At 55.1% G+C, this 13,764-nt stretch overlaps 7 protein-coding genes across 7 annotated transcripts; 3 read left to right on the top strand and 4 right to left on the bottom strand.

Moving 5' to 3' along the window:
* Positions 1 to 334: 334 nt before the first annotated feature.
* On the top strand, positions 335 to 2,554 carry BJX67DRAFT_382012 (GMC family oxidoreductase; the record flags this gene model as incomplete). The annotated part of the gene is made up of 8 exons (XM_071033135.1): positions 335 to 512; positions 571 to 604; positions 655 to 916; positions 965 to 1,091; positions 1,151 to 1,398; positions 1,454 to 1,667; positions 1,723 to 2,474; positions 2,525 to 2,554. The coding sequence occupies 8 exons, from the start codon at positions 335 to 337 to the stop codon at positions 2,552 to 2,554; spliced, it is 1,845 nt and encodes a 614-aa protein (XP_070885174.1).
* A 411-nt stretch (positions 2,555 to 2,965) lies between these two features.
* BJX67DRAFT_382011 (uncharacterized protein) lies at positions 2,966 to 3,399 on the top strand (the record flags this gene model as incomplete). The annotated part of the gene is made up of 2 exons (XM_071033134.1): positions 2,966 to 3,262; positions 3,313 to 3,399. The coding sequence occupies 2 exons, from the start codon at positions 2,966 to 2,968 to the stop codon at positions 3,397 to 3,399; spliced, it is 384 nt and encodes a 127-aa protein (XP_070885173.1).
* A 1,048-nt stretch (positions 3,400 to 4,447) lies between these two features.
* Positions 4,448 to 5,842, top strand: BJX67DRAFT_355957 (uncharacterized protein). The gene is made up of 2 exons (XM_071029351.1): positions 4,448 to 5,155; positions 5,200 to 5,842. The coding sequence occupies exons 1-2, from the start codon at positions 4,495 to 4,497 to the stop codon at positions 5,676 to 5,678; spliced, it is 1,140 nt and encodes a 379-aa protein (XP_070885172.1). The 5' UTR covers positions 4,448 to 4,494; the 3' UTR covers positions 5,679 to 5,842.
* On the bottom strand, positions 5,843 to 6,882 carry BJX67DRAFT_355955 (class I SAM-dependent DNA methyltransferase). Its single transcript, XM_071029350.1, has one exon. The coding sequence runs from the start codon at positions 6,721 to 6,723 to the stop codon at positions 6,070 to 6,072; it is 654 nt and encodes a 217-aa protein (XP_070885171.1). The 5' UTR covers positions 6,724 to 6,882; the 3' UTR covers positions 5,843 to 6,069.
* Positions 6,883 to 8,262: 1,380 nt separating this feature from the next.
* On the bottom strand, positions 8,263 to 9,281 carry BJX67DRAFT_355954 (GNAT family N-acetyltransferase; the record flags this gene model as incomplete). The annotated part of the gene is made up of 2 exons (XM_071029349.1): positions 8,263 to 9,142; positions 9,202 to 9,281. Coding segments are annotated over 2 exons (701 nt in total), but the record flags the coding sequence as incomplete, so codon positions are not given.
* Positions 9,282 to 9,406: 125 nt separating this feature from the next.
* Positions 9,407 to 11,125, bottom strand: BJX67DRAFT_388660 (glycoside hydrolase family 71 protein; the record flags this gene model as incomplete). The annotated part of the gene is made up of 5 exons (XM_071034385.1): positions 9,407 to 9,447; positions 9,890 to 10,218; positions 10,262 to 10,487; positions 10,537 to 11,068; positions 11,123 to 11,125. 5 exons carry the CDS (start codon positions 11,123 to 11,125, stop codon positions 9,407 to 9,409), a joined length of 1,131 nt encoding a protein of 376 aa, XP_070885169.1.
* A 1,255-nt stretch (positions 11,126 to 12,380) lies between these two features.
* On the bottom strand, positions 12,381 to 13,678 carry BJX67DRAFT_355951 (Aldo/keto reductase family-domain-containing protein). Its single transcript, XM_071029348.1, has one exon. It carries the CDS (start codon positions 13,537 to 13,539, stop codon positions 12,442 to 12,444), a length of 1,098 nt encoding a protein of 365 aa, XP_070885168.1. The 5' UTR covers positions 13,540 to 13,678; the 3' UTR covers positions 12,381 to 12,441.
* Between the last annotated feature and the right edge of the window lie 86 nt (positions 13,679 to 13,764).

The following is a 13,764-nucleotide window of genomic DNA, read 5'->3' as shown; positions in this document are numbered from 1 at the left end:
GAGATCCATTGTGGAGAAGGAGAGAGGAAGGATGCTGCTCCGTCGAGAAAGTGGAAAACATCCGTGGCGTCCGTGTCGGCCGAGCCCTTGCCCCATGGACGAGCTGAAACACTCAGTCTGGGGCCTGTGCGGACTCTCGAGGTGAAGCAGACAATAATTTTGGATAATTGCGAAACCCTGTCCTCCATGCCAATCGGAAGCCCAGCATCCAGACGGCCCCTGCTGGGCTAATGCTTGATAATTTCGCTTGCATTGGTGCCCCTATTTACCCGTCGACTTAAGAACACTCTCTCGATGCACAGCTGGAGGAGGCATCCCCTCCAGCCAGCACACCATGCATCGTTTGTGGACAGCTCGCAGCGCTGGCCTGGCTTTAGGGCTCAATCTCGTATTCTCCGCCCACGGCCGCATTCTCACCAGCAACGCGCAGTTGCTGCCCACCTACGACTATGTGATCGTCGGCGGAGGAGTGTCCGGTCTGACCGTGGCGAATCGTCTGTCGGAGGATCCAAGTGAGCCATCCTTCGCTGCAAGGACGTGATTCAGCCAGTCTGGAGCTGACATTCGTAGAAAACAGGATTCTTGTTATCGAGGCCGGTGATTTGTACGTCAGCCAAGAACTCCTGCTTGTCATGGCACTGCTAAAAAGCTTAGTGACCAAGACGAAGACTCCATCCTCATCCCCGGTCTCGCAGGCACCGCCGTCGGCACACAGTATGACTGGAACCTGACGTACGTGTCGAACCCGGACGCCGGGGACCGCGAGGTCTCCATCCCACAGGGAAAGGCAGTCGGCGGCTCGAGTCTGCTCAACCGGATGACCCTCGACCGAGGCTCAAGCGCCGACTATGACCGCTGGAGCGCGCTCGGGAATCGTGGCTGGGGATGGGCGGATCTCTTCCCGTACTTTAAAAAGGTGCGCGTCTGTCATCTGTGTTTAGCATTATCCTGACGAATCCTCTAGAGTGAGACGTCTACTCCTCCGAGTGACGAGCTTGTCGCCGAGTGGGATGTCGGCTACGATGAATCGGTCCACGGCTCCTCTGGGTATCTGCAGTCGAGCTACACTCCGTGGATCTGGCCTTCGACAAGTAAGCATGCTCTACTCCTAGCATGGGAGTGTTTCTATTGTCCGCCGCTCACTGTCTAGAGCACTTCGTCAGTGCTTTGACCGGCCTCGGCATCCAGATCCCTCATGATGCTGCCGGAGGCGACGCCGTAGGGGGGTACTTCACTCCCCATAACCAGGATCCGGCGACAATCACCCGAAGCGACGCTCGCAGGGCGTACTGGACGGCTGCGTCGAGTAGGCCTGGGCTGAGTCTCATCACAGGTCGACGGGTGACTCGGCTGATAACCAAGCAGACTGCCCAGGGGGCGAAGGTGACCGGCGTCGAAGTATGTATCTGACATATCCACCCAGATCCCAGTGATATGCTGATGAGTAGTACAGTTCGCGGCGTCTGAATATTCAACTCCCAAAGTCGTCAAGACTAGCAAGGAAGTTATCCTCGCAGCAGGGGCTATCCACACTCCTCAGCTGCTTCAGCTCTCTGGAATCGGCGACCCAGCTGTCCTCTCTGAGTTGGATATCGCCGTCGTTGCCGACGTTCCTGGCGTCGGTCGGAACTTCCAAGACCATCTCTATATACCTGTCGTCTTCTCCTGTAAGTCGTCGTATATACATAACTGCTAGGCGCATCCTAACCGTCAACCGATCAGGCGACTTCCCCTTGACCGCCGCAAATCTCACTGCCAACACCAGCTTCGCTGCCGAATCCATGGCTTTATACAACACCCACAGGACAGGACCCTACTCCGACGCAACAGGCGACTTCCTCGCCTTCCTCCCTGCTGAATCATTCACAACGGAGGCAGCAACACTACACTCCCTTGCCAAAGACCAGGACAGCACCACCTACCTCGACCCAGACACACCCCGCAGCGTGAAAGAAAACTACGCCATCCAACACGCGCTCCTCACAGACGGCCTCATTGCCACCGACCAGGCCCAGATCGAAATCATCTGGACAGACGGCACCTTCATCACAGGCCTGCAGCACCCCTTCTCGCGTGGCAACGTGCGTCTCGCCTCAAAGGACCCCTTCGCCGCCCCGCTCGCGGACTCCGCCTTCCTCCGCAACCCAATAGACGTAAAGATTCTCGTCGAGGCAATCAAGTTCGCCCGATCTGTCGTGCAGACGCCCTCGCTGGCGGCGTTTAACCCTGTTGAGGCTGCGCCGGGGGCCGATGTAACCAGCGATGCTGACCTGGAAGCGTACGTCCGCGGCGCGGCGGAGTCGCTGTTCCATCCGTCGGGGACGGCAGTGGTGGGCACGTATGAGCTTGGGGGGGTTGTTGACACGGAGTTCAGGGTGTACGGGGTGCAGGGGTTGAGGGTTGTTGACGCGAGTGTGTTTCCGATGCTGCCCGCGACGCATATCCAGAGTTCGGTTTATGCCGTTGCGGAGAAGGTGAATTACCCGCTGTCATGACTGTGTTTCTGCTGCTGACCATGGCATAGGCTGCTGATGCGATCAAGTCTTCTTCTTGAGCTCTCGGGCCCTAAGGGATGTACTCGCTCTATTATCACTTTTCTCGGCTTTCGTGTAGTCTAGCTTTGTAGCGTCCCATTCAACTTAGCGAGTCATCCATTTAACGTCCACTTCCTTCATCCTTCCTACTGTGCCGAGTACCGATTTCAGCGGACACTGAAGGCTCCAGCCGGTAGAGGCCGTACGCCGCGAGCTCCGACGATGTACAACGCGAACTGTCCATGGAAACAGCCGCAGCTGGCCATCTTCCACATAAACCCGTTATACCGCTGACGATACGATCTGTAGGGCCTTACAAGGGTATCACAAACTATGGGCCCAACTCGCGGCTGTTTCAGCCGTCATGATTTAAATAGATCAGGAAGTTTGAATCCACTCCTAACGTGGGCATGCCAGTCAGGATCCCAGCCATGCCCTCCCAAGACCAGGCGTCACCGGCTCCATTACCAGACCACATCGCCCACAGCCAGCTCGTCTTGACCATTGCCACGGGGGCGATGTCGTTCCTAGCCACCTTGTTGGTGCTGCTGCGCCTTGTGTCCCGGACCGTCAATAAGATGGGCGTGAAGTCGGATGACTGGTTCGGCGTCGGAGCCCTCGTCTGCTCCTACAGCGTCCTCATCACCACCGTTGTCGATGCGGTTGTCTCGCGAGCTGGATATCACATCGCTCAGTATGACGATGCCACGTTAGGGACATACCTTCAGGTGGAAACCCCCCAAAAAGACCATTGTATAGTATCAAGTAACGGAAGAAGATCGTCCTCACAAACAGCGTCCTCTACACAACCAGCATCTCCCTCGCAAAAGGCTCAATCCTCCTCTTCTACCGGCGCATCTTTTAGATCTCAAAGACCTTCCTAGTCGTATATATATTGATTCATCCAGATACCTACTTCCCCACGGCCCTGTGGACAATGATTGGAATGGACACAGGGATCATCTGCATCTGTCTACCGACCCTTCCCAATCTCGTCCGGTATTCCAGATCCAGAGCCAAGACTGTCATCGGCGGCCGTAGCCCCAGCCATCCGAGTACCATGCACACACGGCAGCTCAAGAGCACCCAGCTAGTCAGTGACCCGAGTCTGAGGGTTCTGGTGTCATCGCGGGATTCGTCGCTGCGACGCGGGGCAGATACTGATATCGAGGTGTCTGTGCAAAGACGGTAGCTGTAGTCTTGAGGATATACAGTCTATTCGAGTGCAGACGGTCTGAGATATTATGTCAAAGCTAGTCCGTCAAAATATAGAGCCTCTGCGGGTGCGACTTCCTCAGATTCAGATAATCCCGATGTCATCGTCGCCATACGCCGACTCTGTGTAACGTGCACGGCTCATCGGGGATATTCGTCGGCTCTTGTCTCCCGTCAGACCGCACCAAACGGAAAGCCTGAGCACACCATTTCCACTGGATGCTAAAAGTTGAGGTTGCAGGGCGCCATGAGGCCCGTCAGAGACAAGCATATGGTCGATGGTATCCTTTTGTCCGCAGGACGAATGTCAATGGCGCAAGTGAGAAGCGATGAAGGTTTCGGCAAATTTTCTTTTTTTTTTGCGCTTCGAATTCCTGATCTGGCTGGAGCTATCGGGGATACTTCGAAAGAGCGCGCTTCGCAGCCTTATCAAGTTTTGCTTCTTTGACTGAATATCGACACCAGACACCTCCTTCCCATCGTACTCTGTCGTGAGCATATCAGGACATGATCCAAGATTCCCCCACTCACCTTGGCCTGGGGCTGAGCCACAAAGAGAGACTGTGGCTGCAGACTCTTCAGTTCATTCTCCAATCAGACTGCCTCCTCCAGGTGGCTGAGCAGACAAGCTCGTATTCGACCCACCCGCTGAGTTGGGCAGAGCCTCAGGGCTCCCGAGGTCTTCCTCCAATTCATCCGTGGAAGAGACTGTCCAGACGGGAGTTCTCGACAACAACAGCCGCCGATGCAGTCTCCAAGTCCAGACCCGCCGGTGATGCCGACCGTCTCGGCAGTCGGGGCCGTGGCATCGCCAATCCTCCTCCCACTGTCCGCGAGCGGCCCCGTCATGCTGAATCTCACGTTCTCGACCGACTCGCCCGACCCCCGCGCGTCCACGGCTCTCACGGTGATCCCGACCGTGATGGAATTCGACAAGGACGCGAAGCGCCCCGAGTGTCGGCAGATCCAGCCATGGGATCTAGCGTGCCCGATCCCGCTGAGCGGCAAGATCCCGTGTATCTACGACGCAGCGACGCAGCAGTACTGGCTGTTCACGATTGAAGGCGCGCTCCTGCTCCACGAGACACCGAAGGTCGTCATTCCGAAAAAGACGGCTCGCCAGTTGATCTATCGGATGCAGAAACCGCGCGAAGCACTCGTGAACTTGCTGAATATCCCGGCGTCAGCGAGCAATCTCATCCCGGACAGTGTGATTCTCCATCACGCGCTCCATGACTCGATTACGGTCAAGCGTTCGAGCTCAACGTCCCCCTTCATCCGCTTCTGGGAGGACAAGACGGTCCTCGTTTCGAGCTCGTATGTCAGTCCCAGCCCAAGCTATCTGCTGCACCTCCGGCCAACGTTCGATGACCTGGCACCACACAAGTGCAACTCCCTCTACCACTGTAAGCACCCCATCCCAATGTCACAGACAATACTAACAGCCCAGGCGGCAACAACATCATCTACTGCTCCTCCTGCACAGCATACCGCCTCCCGACAGGCGTCTCCAGCGGCTCAATCGAGACCGGCCCTCCCATTCTAATCGGCCGACTCGCCGTCCGCCCAGACATCGCCCAGTCAATTTACGCTCGATGCCTGCAGCGCGACTCTAGCTCCAAAAAACTGGACATCGACCGCGCGTACGAGGTCCTCTCGCAGTGCTTCTACCACCCCACCATCACATCCATCGACATCCCGCGCGCGTGGATGGTGGCGAACTTGCTCCGCGACAGCCTGTTCGTGCTCGTCGGGTATCCGCCTCGTCGCCAGAACTGGATCAGCCACTTTAACATCTCTGATCCGCAGGTTGTCTCGACGGCGGGCGGGGTTAACTCGACGTGGAATAATATCGGGACGGGGGTTGCGATTGCGGGCACGGGCGCTTCGGTTGGGCTGAATGTGGCCTCTGTTTTGTTGGCGCCGTGAGCATTACGGTCGCGTTGCTCTTATATAGATAATAGCGAGCGCCGCGGCTGGCGATGTTAATTAATTTGGATAAATATGTTTTTGGCGGGGTTACGGACTCTTATATAGGGCTTTCCCGGTCACATGTACGTTCCCTACCCTAACAAGATATACTCAACACGAGATCATATTTGCATACTACAGTCAATATCTACAAAGACCATGATTCAGCCTACCTCTACGCATCGGAAGGCTGCGTGGAGTACGGTCGGCTACGGTGGCGCACTATGGGCAGCAGGTCGCTGGGGAGCGACGGTCGCACGGGTAAGGGTAGCTACAGTCGCACGGGCAAGTCTTCATTGAGTGCTAAGTTTTTAAGCAGATCGCCTCCGTGATGTCGAGTCGTCGCAGCCTAGGAGCTCGTCTTCCGCAGAACAAGGAAGGTCGCCTTGTCGCCCGCACCCTTGCGGTAGTCCTTGACCTCCGCGCTGACCACGCTCGCCAGCCCCTCGGCCGCGAGCTTCTCAACCTCCGCCTTGTACCCGCCCGTCACCCAGATCTCCTGCAGGACCGTCGCAACAATGACCCCGCCCTTCTTGAGGAGGCGCACGAACTCACGCAGCGCCGGGTCAGGACCGACATGTCCGCGCGTGAACGTCCCGCAGCAGGTGATGATATCGTATGTCTCGTCCGGCGCGCTCAGCGGCTGCGTCAGGTCCGCGAGCATCAGGTTGCGGTAGACACCTGTGTCCTCGGCGATCTTGAGCATGGGCGGGGAGAGGTCTGCGCCGTCGATGGCCATGGCGAAGCCGGCCTTTGCCAGGGCCTCGCCGACGAGGCCGGTCCCGCAGCCGGCATCGAGGATGGTGGGGGGCTTCTCGTTGCTGATGGTGGCTTGGATTGCGGTCTGGGCGGTTAGGATGGGCGCCATGTAGTTCTGGGATGCGTCGGCGAGGTCGGTGTTGTAGGAGGCAGCCCATTCGTCGTAGAGCTTCATGCAGGCTTCCTTGCTCTGGGCATTGCGGGCGCCGGCGAGGTGGCGGTTTTCGGAAATGACTTGGGTCATGTTGGAAAAGAGTAGAGAGATGGAGATGTGATGCTAAGAAGAGGTGAGATGAGAGATGAGAGCGACTTCGGGGCTCCTTAAATGGCTCTCAGGTCAGACTCTGGTCTGTCCGCAACGAATAACGCAGCCTGTGGGTGGCGCCATTCTGTTCCACAGGTGAAGCGTTCTGGCTTCTCTCAATGGCTATGGCCTCCAGGATTCTTTACTGTATTTAACGCATACTGAGGATAAATAACACATATCAATCCTCCCCGCGGTAATCAGAATACCGCCTCAGCCGTGCATCAAACCAACTACCCATGCACGCCGCGCCCTAGCGCATGAAAATCCCCCGCGACAAACCCACTATCCGTGGGTACCCCGCCCTCGCTGAGGCATTGGCAGTGGACACACCAGCCCTGGCGAATATTCGCAATCTGCCATGCGTGCACGGCTGGCTCGCTGAATGGTGCATCTCCTGCCCTGAAGCTCGGATCGTCATGGCCTGCATGGGGCCTCCTGTAGGCCCCATGCGGGCTAGCGCACGCTAATCAGCAATAACCTATAAGATCCGTGACAGTTCCTGGCGGGAGGGGCTGCCGCCTCCTGCGATGATATTATCCTCGCTCCGTCGGATGGCTCGATGGGGAATGCCGCTGTGTACCCCGCTCGAGAAGTGATTCTTCAGGAGGACTCTTGTCCGCCAGGAAGATCTTTTTAGCAAATACTTCGTGTCAAGAAGACTCGTTTTAGACGAGATTCGAGGCACCAACGACGTCATATAGGCCTTCTGCTCTGTTTCCGAATGCTCTTGCAAACAAAGGAAAGCCCCTGACGATGGACTGCGCCATCCAACGCAGACCAGAATCTTCGCCCCTACGAACGGCCCCCACCCAAAATGCTGTCTCTAGTAGTATGAAAGCAAAGTTAGATTAAATTCAACTCCCTGGCTTGGCTTTCCAGGCCTTTCCCTGCACTACACAATCGCACGGGTAAAAAAGGTATCATCCATGCAGATTTCCTGGACGATATTAAATAGACCTTGTTCATGTTAAATAGCGTTGCTGGATATCCTTGCTTATGTACTAAACCTCTATTCATCTGGGGCATTCATCTGGGGCACTCTGGAATCTGTCTTGATACGAAATCATAGTAATACATTGCCAGACAGCTGATGTTCTTGCGTGCGCTGACTGAAGCCATATGAAGTTACCCTCTCACATCGTGATACAGGGAGGACAGTATGTGGTTTGCCGACTCTGCGGGATATTCGGGGAAGCAGGTAACAAGTTCAAATGTCAGCAATGCTGTGCAAGGATAAGAGCAATTGAACAGCGTGCCAAGGAAGACAGGGCGCCGATAGGAGCGGGCCCGGCTGCAGGCTGAAAGAGAAGCGAGAAAAGCCAGGGGGCATAAGCCCTTGGGTTCGAGTGCTGAGGATAGTGAGGACGACATACCCCCTAGCCCTACTTGGAGTGAGATTCAGATGGAAACGATCTAGTCCGAAACAGATCGCCACATGAACAGCCCCAAGCCTGGGTCTGGATAAAGCAGCTTTTGTCAGTACAAGGGAATCCTAAGGTGGCCCAAAAGAGCATGCAGTCAGGAATGGAGAATAATGAAAGCACATATCTCTAGATTGGAAGCATGTACTTCTCAATACCAGCAGAACAGGCAGTTCTGATTATACACATTGGTAACCCATGAGTAAGGATAACACTCCCAATAAACGTCTACCCTGCGTTTCATGCATCGCACTCGATGGCATATCGAAACCATTCCCTACTCATCGCTACACAACTCCCTAGCAAGTCCAGCCCTAACTCCTCCGCTCCATCTGCACCAACACTCCATCTCTCTTCCCCTCCCACTCATCCCACACAATCGAAAACACAGCCGTATGCCTCCCCCTTGCCTCCCCAACTGTCCCATTCCTCCTCTCAAGCGCATCTACTGCAACCCCCGTCGGCCAGGGGAACGCCCTCTCCCAGCGCAAGACACCTTCAAGCTCGAACCCCATGCGCAAAGCCGCTTTCTTCGACGCCTCGTTCCCAGAATGACACTTCCACTCCACGCGGCGCAGCCCCAATCCACCCATTGACGGCGGGTCAAGTGTATACAGGAGTAGGAGACCGATGGCATTCGAGGCGACGTGCGTGCGCTGGAAGGCCGGGAAGACCAGGACACCAAATTCCGTGCTTGCATTGGCGGCGCTGGTGTTGGAGAGCGCGATTGTTCCGGCGTATCCCTGAGTGGCGGGTTCGGGTTTTGTCTTGTCGATGATTGCGTAGAGGCACTCTCCTGGTAGAGCGGCTATGTGGGGTTTGTAGACGTCCTTGACGAACTCTTCCTCTGTGTTGACATCGGGGAAAGCCACGTATTGGAATAATTCAGGGTGTGTTTGTTTCTGGGAGATGAAATTTGCGGCATGGAGGGTTGGCTTTGGCAGTTAGTGTCCATTCCAGCTTATTTCAAGTATTACTGTGAGTGAAGTCCTACGTCGAATGGCTCCAGGGCGACAAGGTCATTCTCGAGCCGTCGCTGCTCGTAGCAGAATGGGGCCGCGGACATGCTCATGGCGGGGTTTATTCAAGGGAGGATTATCTCTGCCATGAATGGCGATGCCTAACCCAACCCCTCATTCGGGCTAACTTATTCAGGCTTGGCTGCGTTGGAGGCGAGTCAGCAGCGATTAGTTCTCTAACTACTTGCGTAACAATATTGTTGACCCATCGTTGATCTCATCTGCCTCTTTCTATATCTCGTTTGACCCTTGACGATACATATCTTCTTCACTTACCTCAAGAATACCCTTAGGTTCCTACATTTGGAAGGACCGGCGGACCTAAATCTAGCACACGGACGTGTATGATTGGCGTTGGAGTGAAGCATGTTATTTGATATATATGCCGGTGGAAATTTGTCGAGGTTCAAGAGCGTGATGCCGAGGCTCAACAAGCCGGTGTTCCCGGGTGAAGCTTTCCAGACGCTGATATAGGAAGAGGATGGCCAGATTACTTGCCAGCAGGTGGCTCTGGATGGCAGGATTGTGATATCCCAGCTGTTACCGAGCTAAGGAGGTTGCCAAGTTATAGCCAGCTTTGAAAAGCTAACAATACTTATAACTAATTCGGTGTGATTTGAGTAGCTACACCTTATAAGTGTACTCAGCATAGACAAGGCACACCAAAGAGAGTGGCACCGGCCGGCGCATCGAATACCTTGACATTGCCGCCAGAGTTCACCGTGACAGTAGCTGGTTTGGTGAGAGCTGTGACAACGAAGACAGCATCGTCCATTGTTTCCCAGCCATTGGGACGACCGTTGAAGTAGTTTCCGCTCCCGTTATTCGCCGGAACCATGCATGTATCGGTGGCATCACAGTCAACGTCGCGAGGCGCAGGTCTGTACCGGTAGACAAGCAGGTCTTCGGTAATATAGCTGTCCACAGATGTAGCTCTGTCTTTGTACGCAGCAATAAATGGCTTGGCCATGTCCATCCAACCGTCGTGCAGCCTGCCAGGGTCAGCACAGATGCGAGAAGGGCCAGGGCACGTACATGTCATTGACCCATTTCGAGGCACCATCATCAGTATGCAGAGAGCTGAGCGGACTAATGTAGTGTGACTCGCCACAGTCATTCCAAGTGACAATCTCGATGAAGCGCGGTCCCAATGCCAGAAGCTGCAGCCAGCGGTCATACCAGAGCAGATCTCCAGGAAAGACCCAGTTCTTGCTGTAGGGGACTTCAGGGCCAAAGTGGGTGAAGAACCACGGGGATGCAGCTGTGAGGGTTAGATTCCATGTAGAGAATACATCGAGAGCAGCACTTACGAGCGATATAGTCTTTCCCGTTCAAAGCCCTGACATACAGCTCGTCTCCGGCGGCGACAGAGATATTGCTGCCAGGAGTGGGTGCCTTGTTGTTTCCATTATTATGCCACGCCATCCAATTCAGTAGTCCGTCGACTTGGTCCATGTTGGTGCCATACTCAGGATGGAAATTTGGAGCAAAGAAGATATCCTGTCCAGCAGCTGAGCGCATTGCAGCAATGTCAAGGCCGTCTCCAGCAAAGGAAGAGACAAACACCTTACCGTCGGCTCTGAGCTGGGCAGGAAGGTTGGCATACTGGGCAACCTTCTGGCCGACCTGGTATCCCTGGCCAGTGCTCCACCAGTTGAAGTCAAAGGATATGAACACTTTCATATCGTTGTTCGCAGCGGACTGATAGGCGAGGCCAAGCTGCTGATCAGTATACGGGTCTGCGCCGATGTTGAGAGCAAAGGCGTCGATGCCCAGGGATTTGGCACGCTGCATGTCGTTGTCATAGTCTGCAGCAGTGTGGCGATTGCTGACAATTCCAATCTGCATTGATTGTCAGTCATTCTTCGACAAAGCGGATATCAGCAGCAGGGGTACCATGAAATGCGCAAACACGAGTCGATCAGTCGACTGCCTCGCTTGATTGACATTCGAACTCGGGGCAGCCTGTACGAGCCATGGAAGGCTGCACAAGGCGGAACAATGGATCTCAGCTTCATCTCTAAGGGTCTCTGAGGAGCTGATTGATGATATGAAGGCCCAGCACCAGCTTTATAGATTTTGGCTCAGTCTGAACCGACGGACAGACTCTCTCCTAGCCACTGCCTCTCTGCCTCGCGACACTCGGCTCCGGAAGCTCATTCGCTGTCATTTCCATGCCTGGTATAATTTGCAGCCATTGGGTCATGGCAAGCTTCTCTCAAAGGAAAGGTGACTGGCTTGTGTAACTCGTCCTGAATATTGGAGTATGATATCGGCAGGGTTAACTGGGTTTCCCTCCGCTTCGGACGACTTGATTCCTGTCAGCACACCATCATGTGGCCAATTCTAGCGAGAGTTTAGGCGAGCTCGCGGAGATGCAACCTGTCAGAATGAACTTATATCGGTCGACGCGGGAGAGGACTTTCCGGCGGTCTTGACCGAAATCAACATCAACAATGGAAGCCAACTGTGAATCGGATAGTATATCCTGACCCACGAGCTAGACCCAAACGCCGTAGGCCTCAGAAAGGCACTCGAAGAGCAGTGTCCGCAACTGTAAGTGCCAATGCCCAGTACAGGGAACGACATAATGATTTCCTCGAACCCGAAGACCCAGACAAAGCTGTCTTATTCACGACCACGGTGACAATTCAGGCCATGACCTGGGATAATCGCATTGCTGCTCTAAAGACCGCCGGAGTGTTAAATAACAGCAGATCGGGCGTCGGTCTGGTTCCACATCGCATAGTACATAAGCTGTAGTCCCGAACCGCATTGATCCGGGTGATAGCCGCATTTATCGTTCACGGACGCCTATTCGATACCTTGTTGCAGGGTCGACATCGGATGGGGTATACTGGCATCACTGGGGATTCTGAACCCAGTGATTACACTGTGCTAAATGACGAGGGCAATCGGGTCAGTATCTCCGGCCGGACCAGCGAGTTGGGCGAACACTTAAGTACTTCTGAGGGTCAGGCTCTTCAACTGGCTCTTGGTTAAGCTCGACGGTACTGAAGATTTAGAGGCACTTCCCACGACCTACACCCGATCCGGATGGAATCCCAAGAGGATGAGGGAAACTACGGCGACGACGATGAACCCAGAACGGATCTTTAACCCCGTCTGGTGGCCGCCGGGGGCTTTTCGACAGGGGATTTTGATTCCGGGGGAAGTTGTTTCATCAATGGTAATGGGCGAATTCTAACATTAGTCTACAGTTTCGTTTGCGCGTCCTTGTCTCGCTCTTCCGAAAAGCTATAGTTCCTCCACTCCCCCAGGAGTTGCTGAACTCCCGCGAACAATCGCGTGTCTGAATCCATCGCCTTCTCCCCTGCTGCTCTCGTCTCCAAATCCCCATTTAAATTCCACTCCCATTTGCGACCCTCCTGTCGCAGCACTCGTAACGCCGCCGAAACGTTTTGCTCAACTTCAGTGACAGTCGTGGCCCCCACAATCGTTCCGACCCGGAAATCGGGTGTTGAAGAGTACTGTGCCCGTCGAAGTGCATACCGTAACGCCAGAGATGCCAACGATTCTCCGTGGGACGCGACATAGGTCGCTGCGCTCTGTGCCGCTTTACGCAGCCCTTCTGGTGCCGGATGCCAGTCCCCCAGTCTACCGACCGGAACGCCCTGGTCTCGCAAAAGACCAGTCCCAAGCGGACTCGAGCTACAGACGCAGGATACACCAGCATCCTTGAAGGCTTGCAGTCCTTCTTGCTCCAGCCGATCATTCTGTAGCGTCATTTGCGCCCAATTCTGGATGACGTCCAACGGTCGACCGTATATCTCCCGCGCACGGCATGCGACCCGGGCCAAAACGCCGATCGGATACCCTGAAATGCCGATATAGCGTATCTTCCCTGCGGCGGCCATTTCCAGAAGAACCCCGATCGCTTGCAGGGCGTCTTCCTCCGGGACAAACTCGATATCGTGACAGAACACTACATCGAGGTGGCTCGTCCTCAACCGCTGGAGCGAGCGAGAGACTGAATATCGGATCCATTCCGGCGAGTAGTCCGACTTGGTTGCGCTGACGCGGCCGACCTTGGTCATCAGGAAATAGTCGTCCCGGGTGTAACAGGTCGTGATCTCTGGATGCGACAGCGCCTCGCCAATGAGCTCCTCGGAGGGTTCATAATATGCCGAGGTGTCGATGGCTCGGAGGCCAAGTTCGAACGCCCGCTTCAACACATCTCGCGTCCGTGACGGATTCGGGTCGGATGTGAGCTGATAACTGAACCCAGCACCTCCCAGGATGAGGGGCGGGAGGACGCGACTGAGGGGCGTCGATGGTTGCGTCGCGGCCATCTTCTCGAGAGCTGTCAGGGTATCTTCAACGACGACAACGACGACAACGACGACGGCGACGGCGACGACAACGAAGAGCTACAGACATGCATGCCTTCCGCGGCACGGAGAGCCTCTTATGAAGCACGACGGTCTCTTGAGCTGCGACAATCTCCAAACAGGGAATCATCCCGACAAAATTCCCTGTCTCAGCCTAATTTTCCGGTTACAATTGTGCCGGATAGA

Source organism: Aspergillus lucknowensis, assembly GCF_044049455.1.
Source record: "Aspergillus lucknowensis strain CBS 449.75 chromosome Unknown BJX67scaffold_26, whole genome shotgun sequence".
Classification (NCBI taxonomy): Eukaryota; Fungi; Ascomycota; class Eurotiomycetes; order Eurotiales; family Aspergillaceae; genus Aspergillus; species Aspergillus lucknowensis.
Note: the sequence above shows the minus strand (reverse complement) of the source record. Positions and strands in the feature narration are given on the sequence as shown.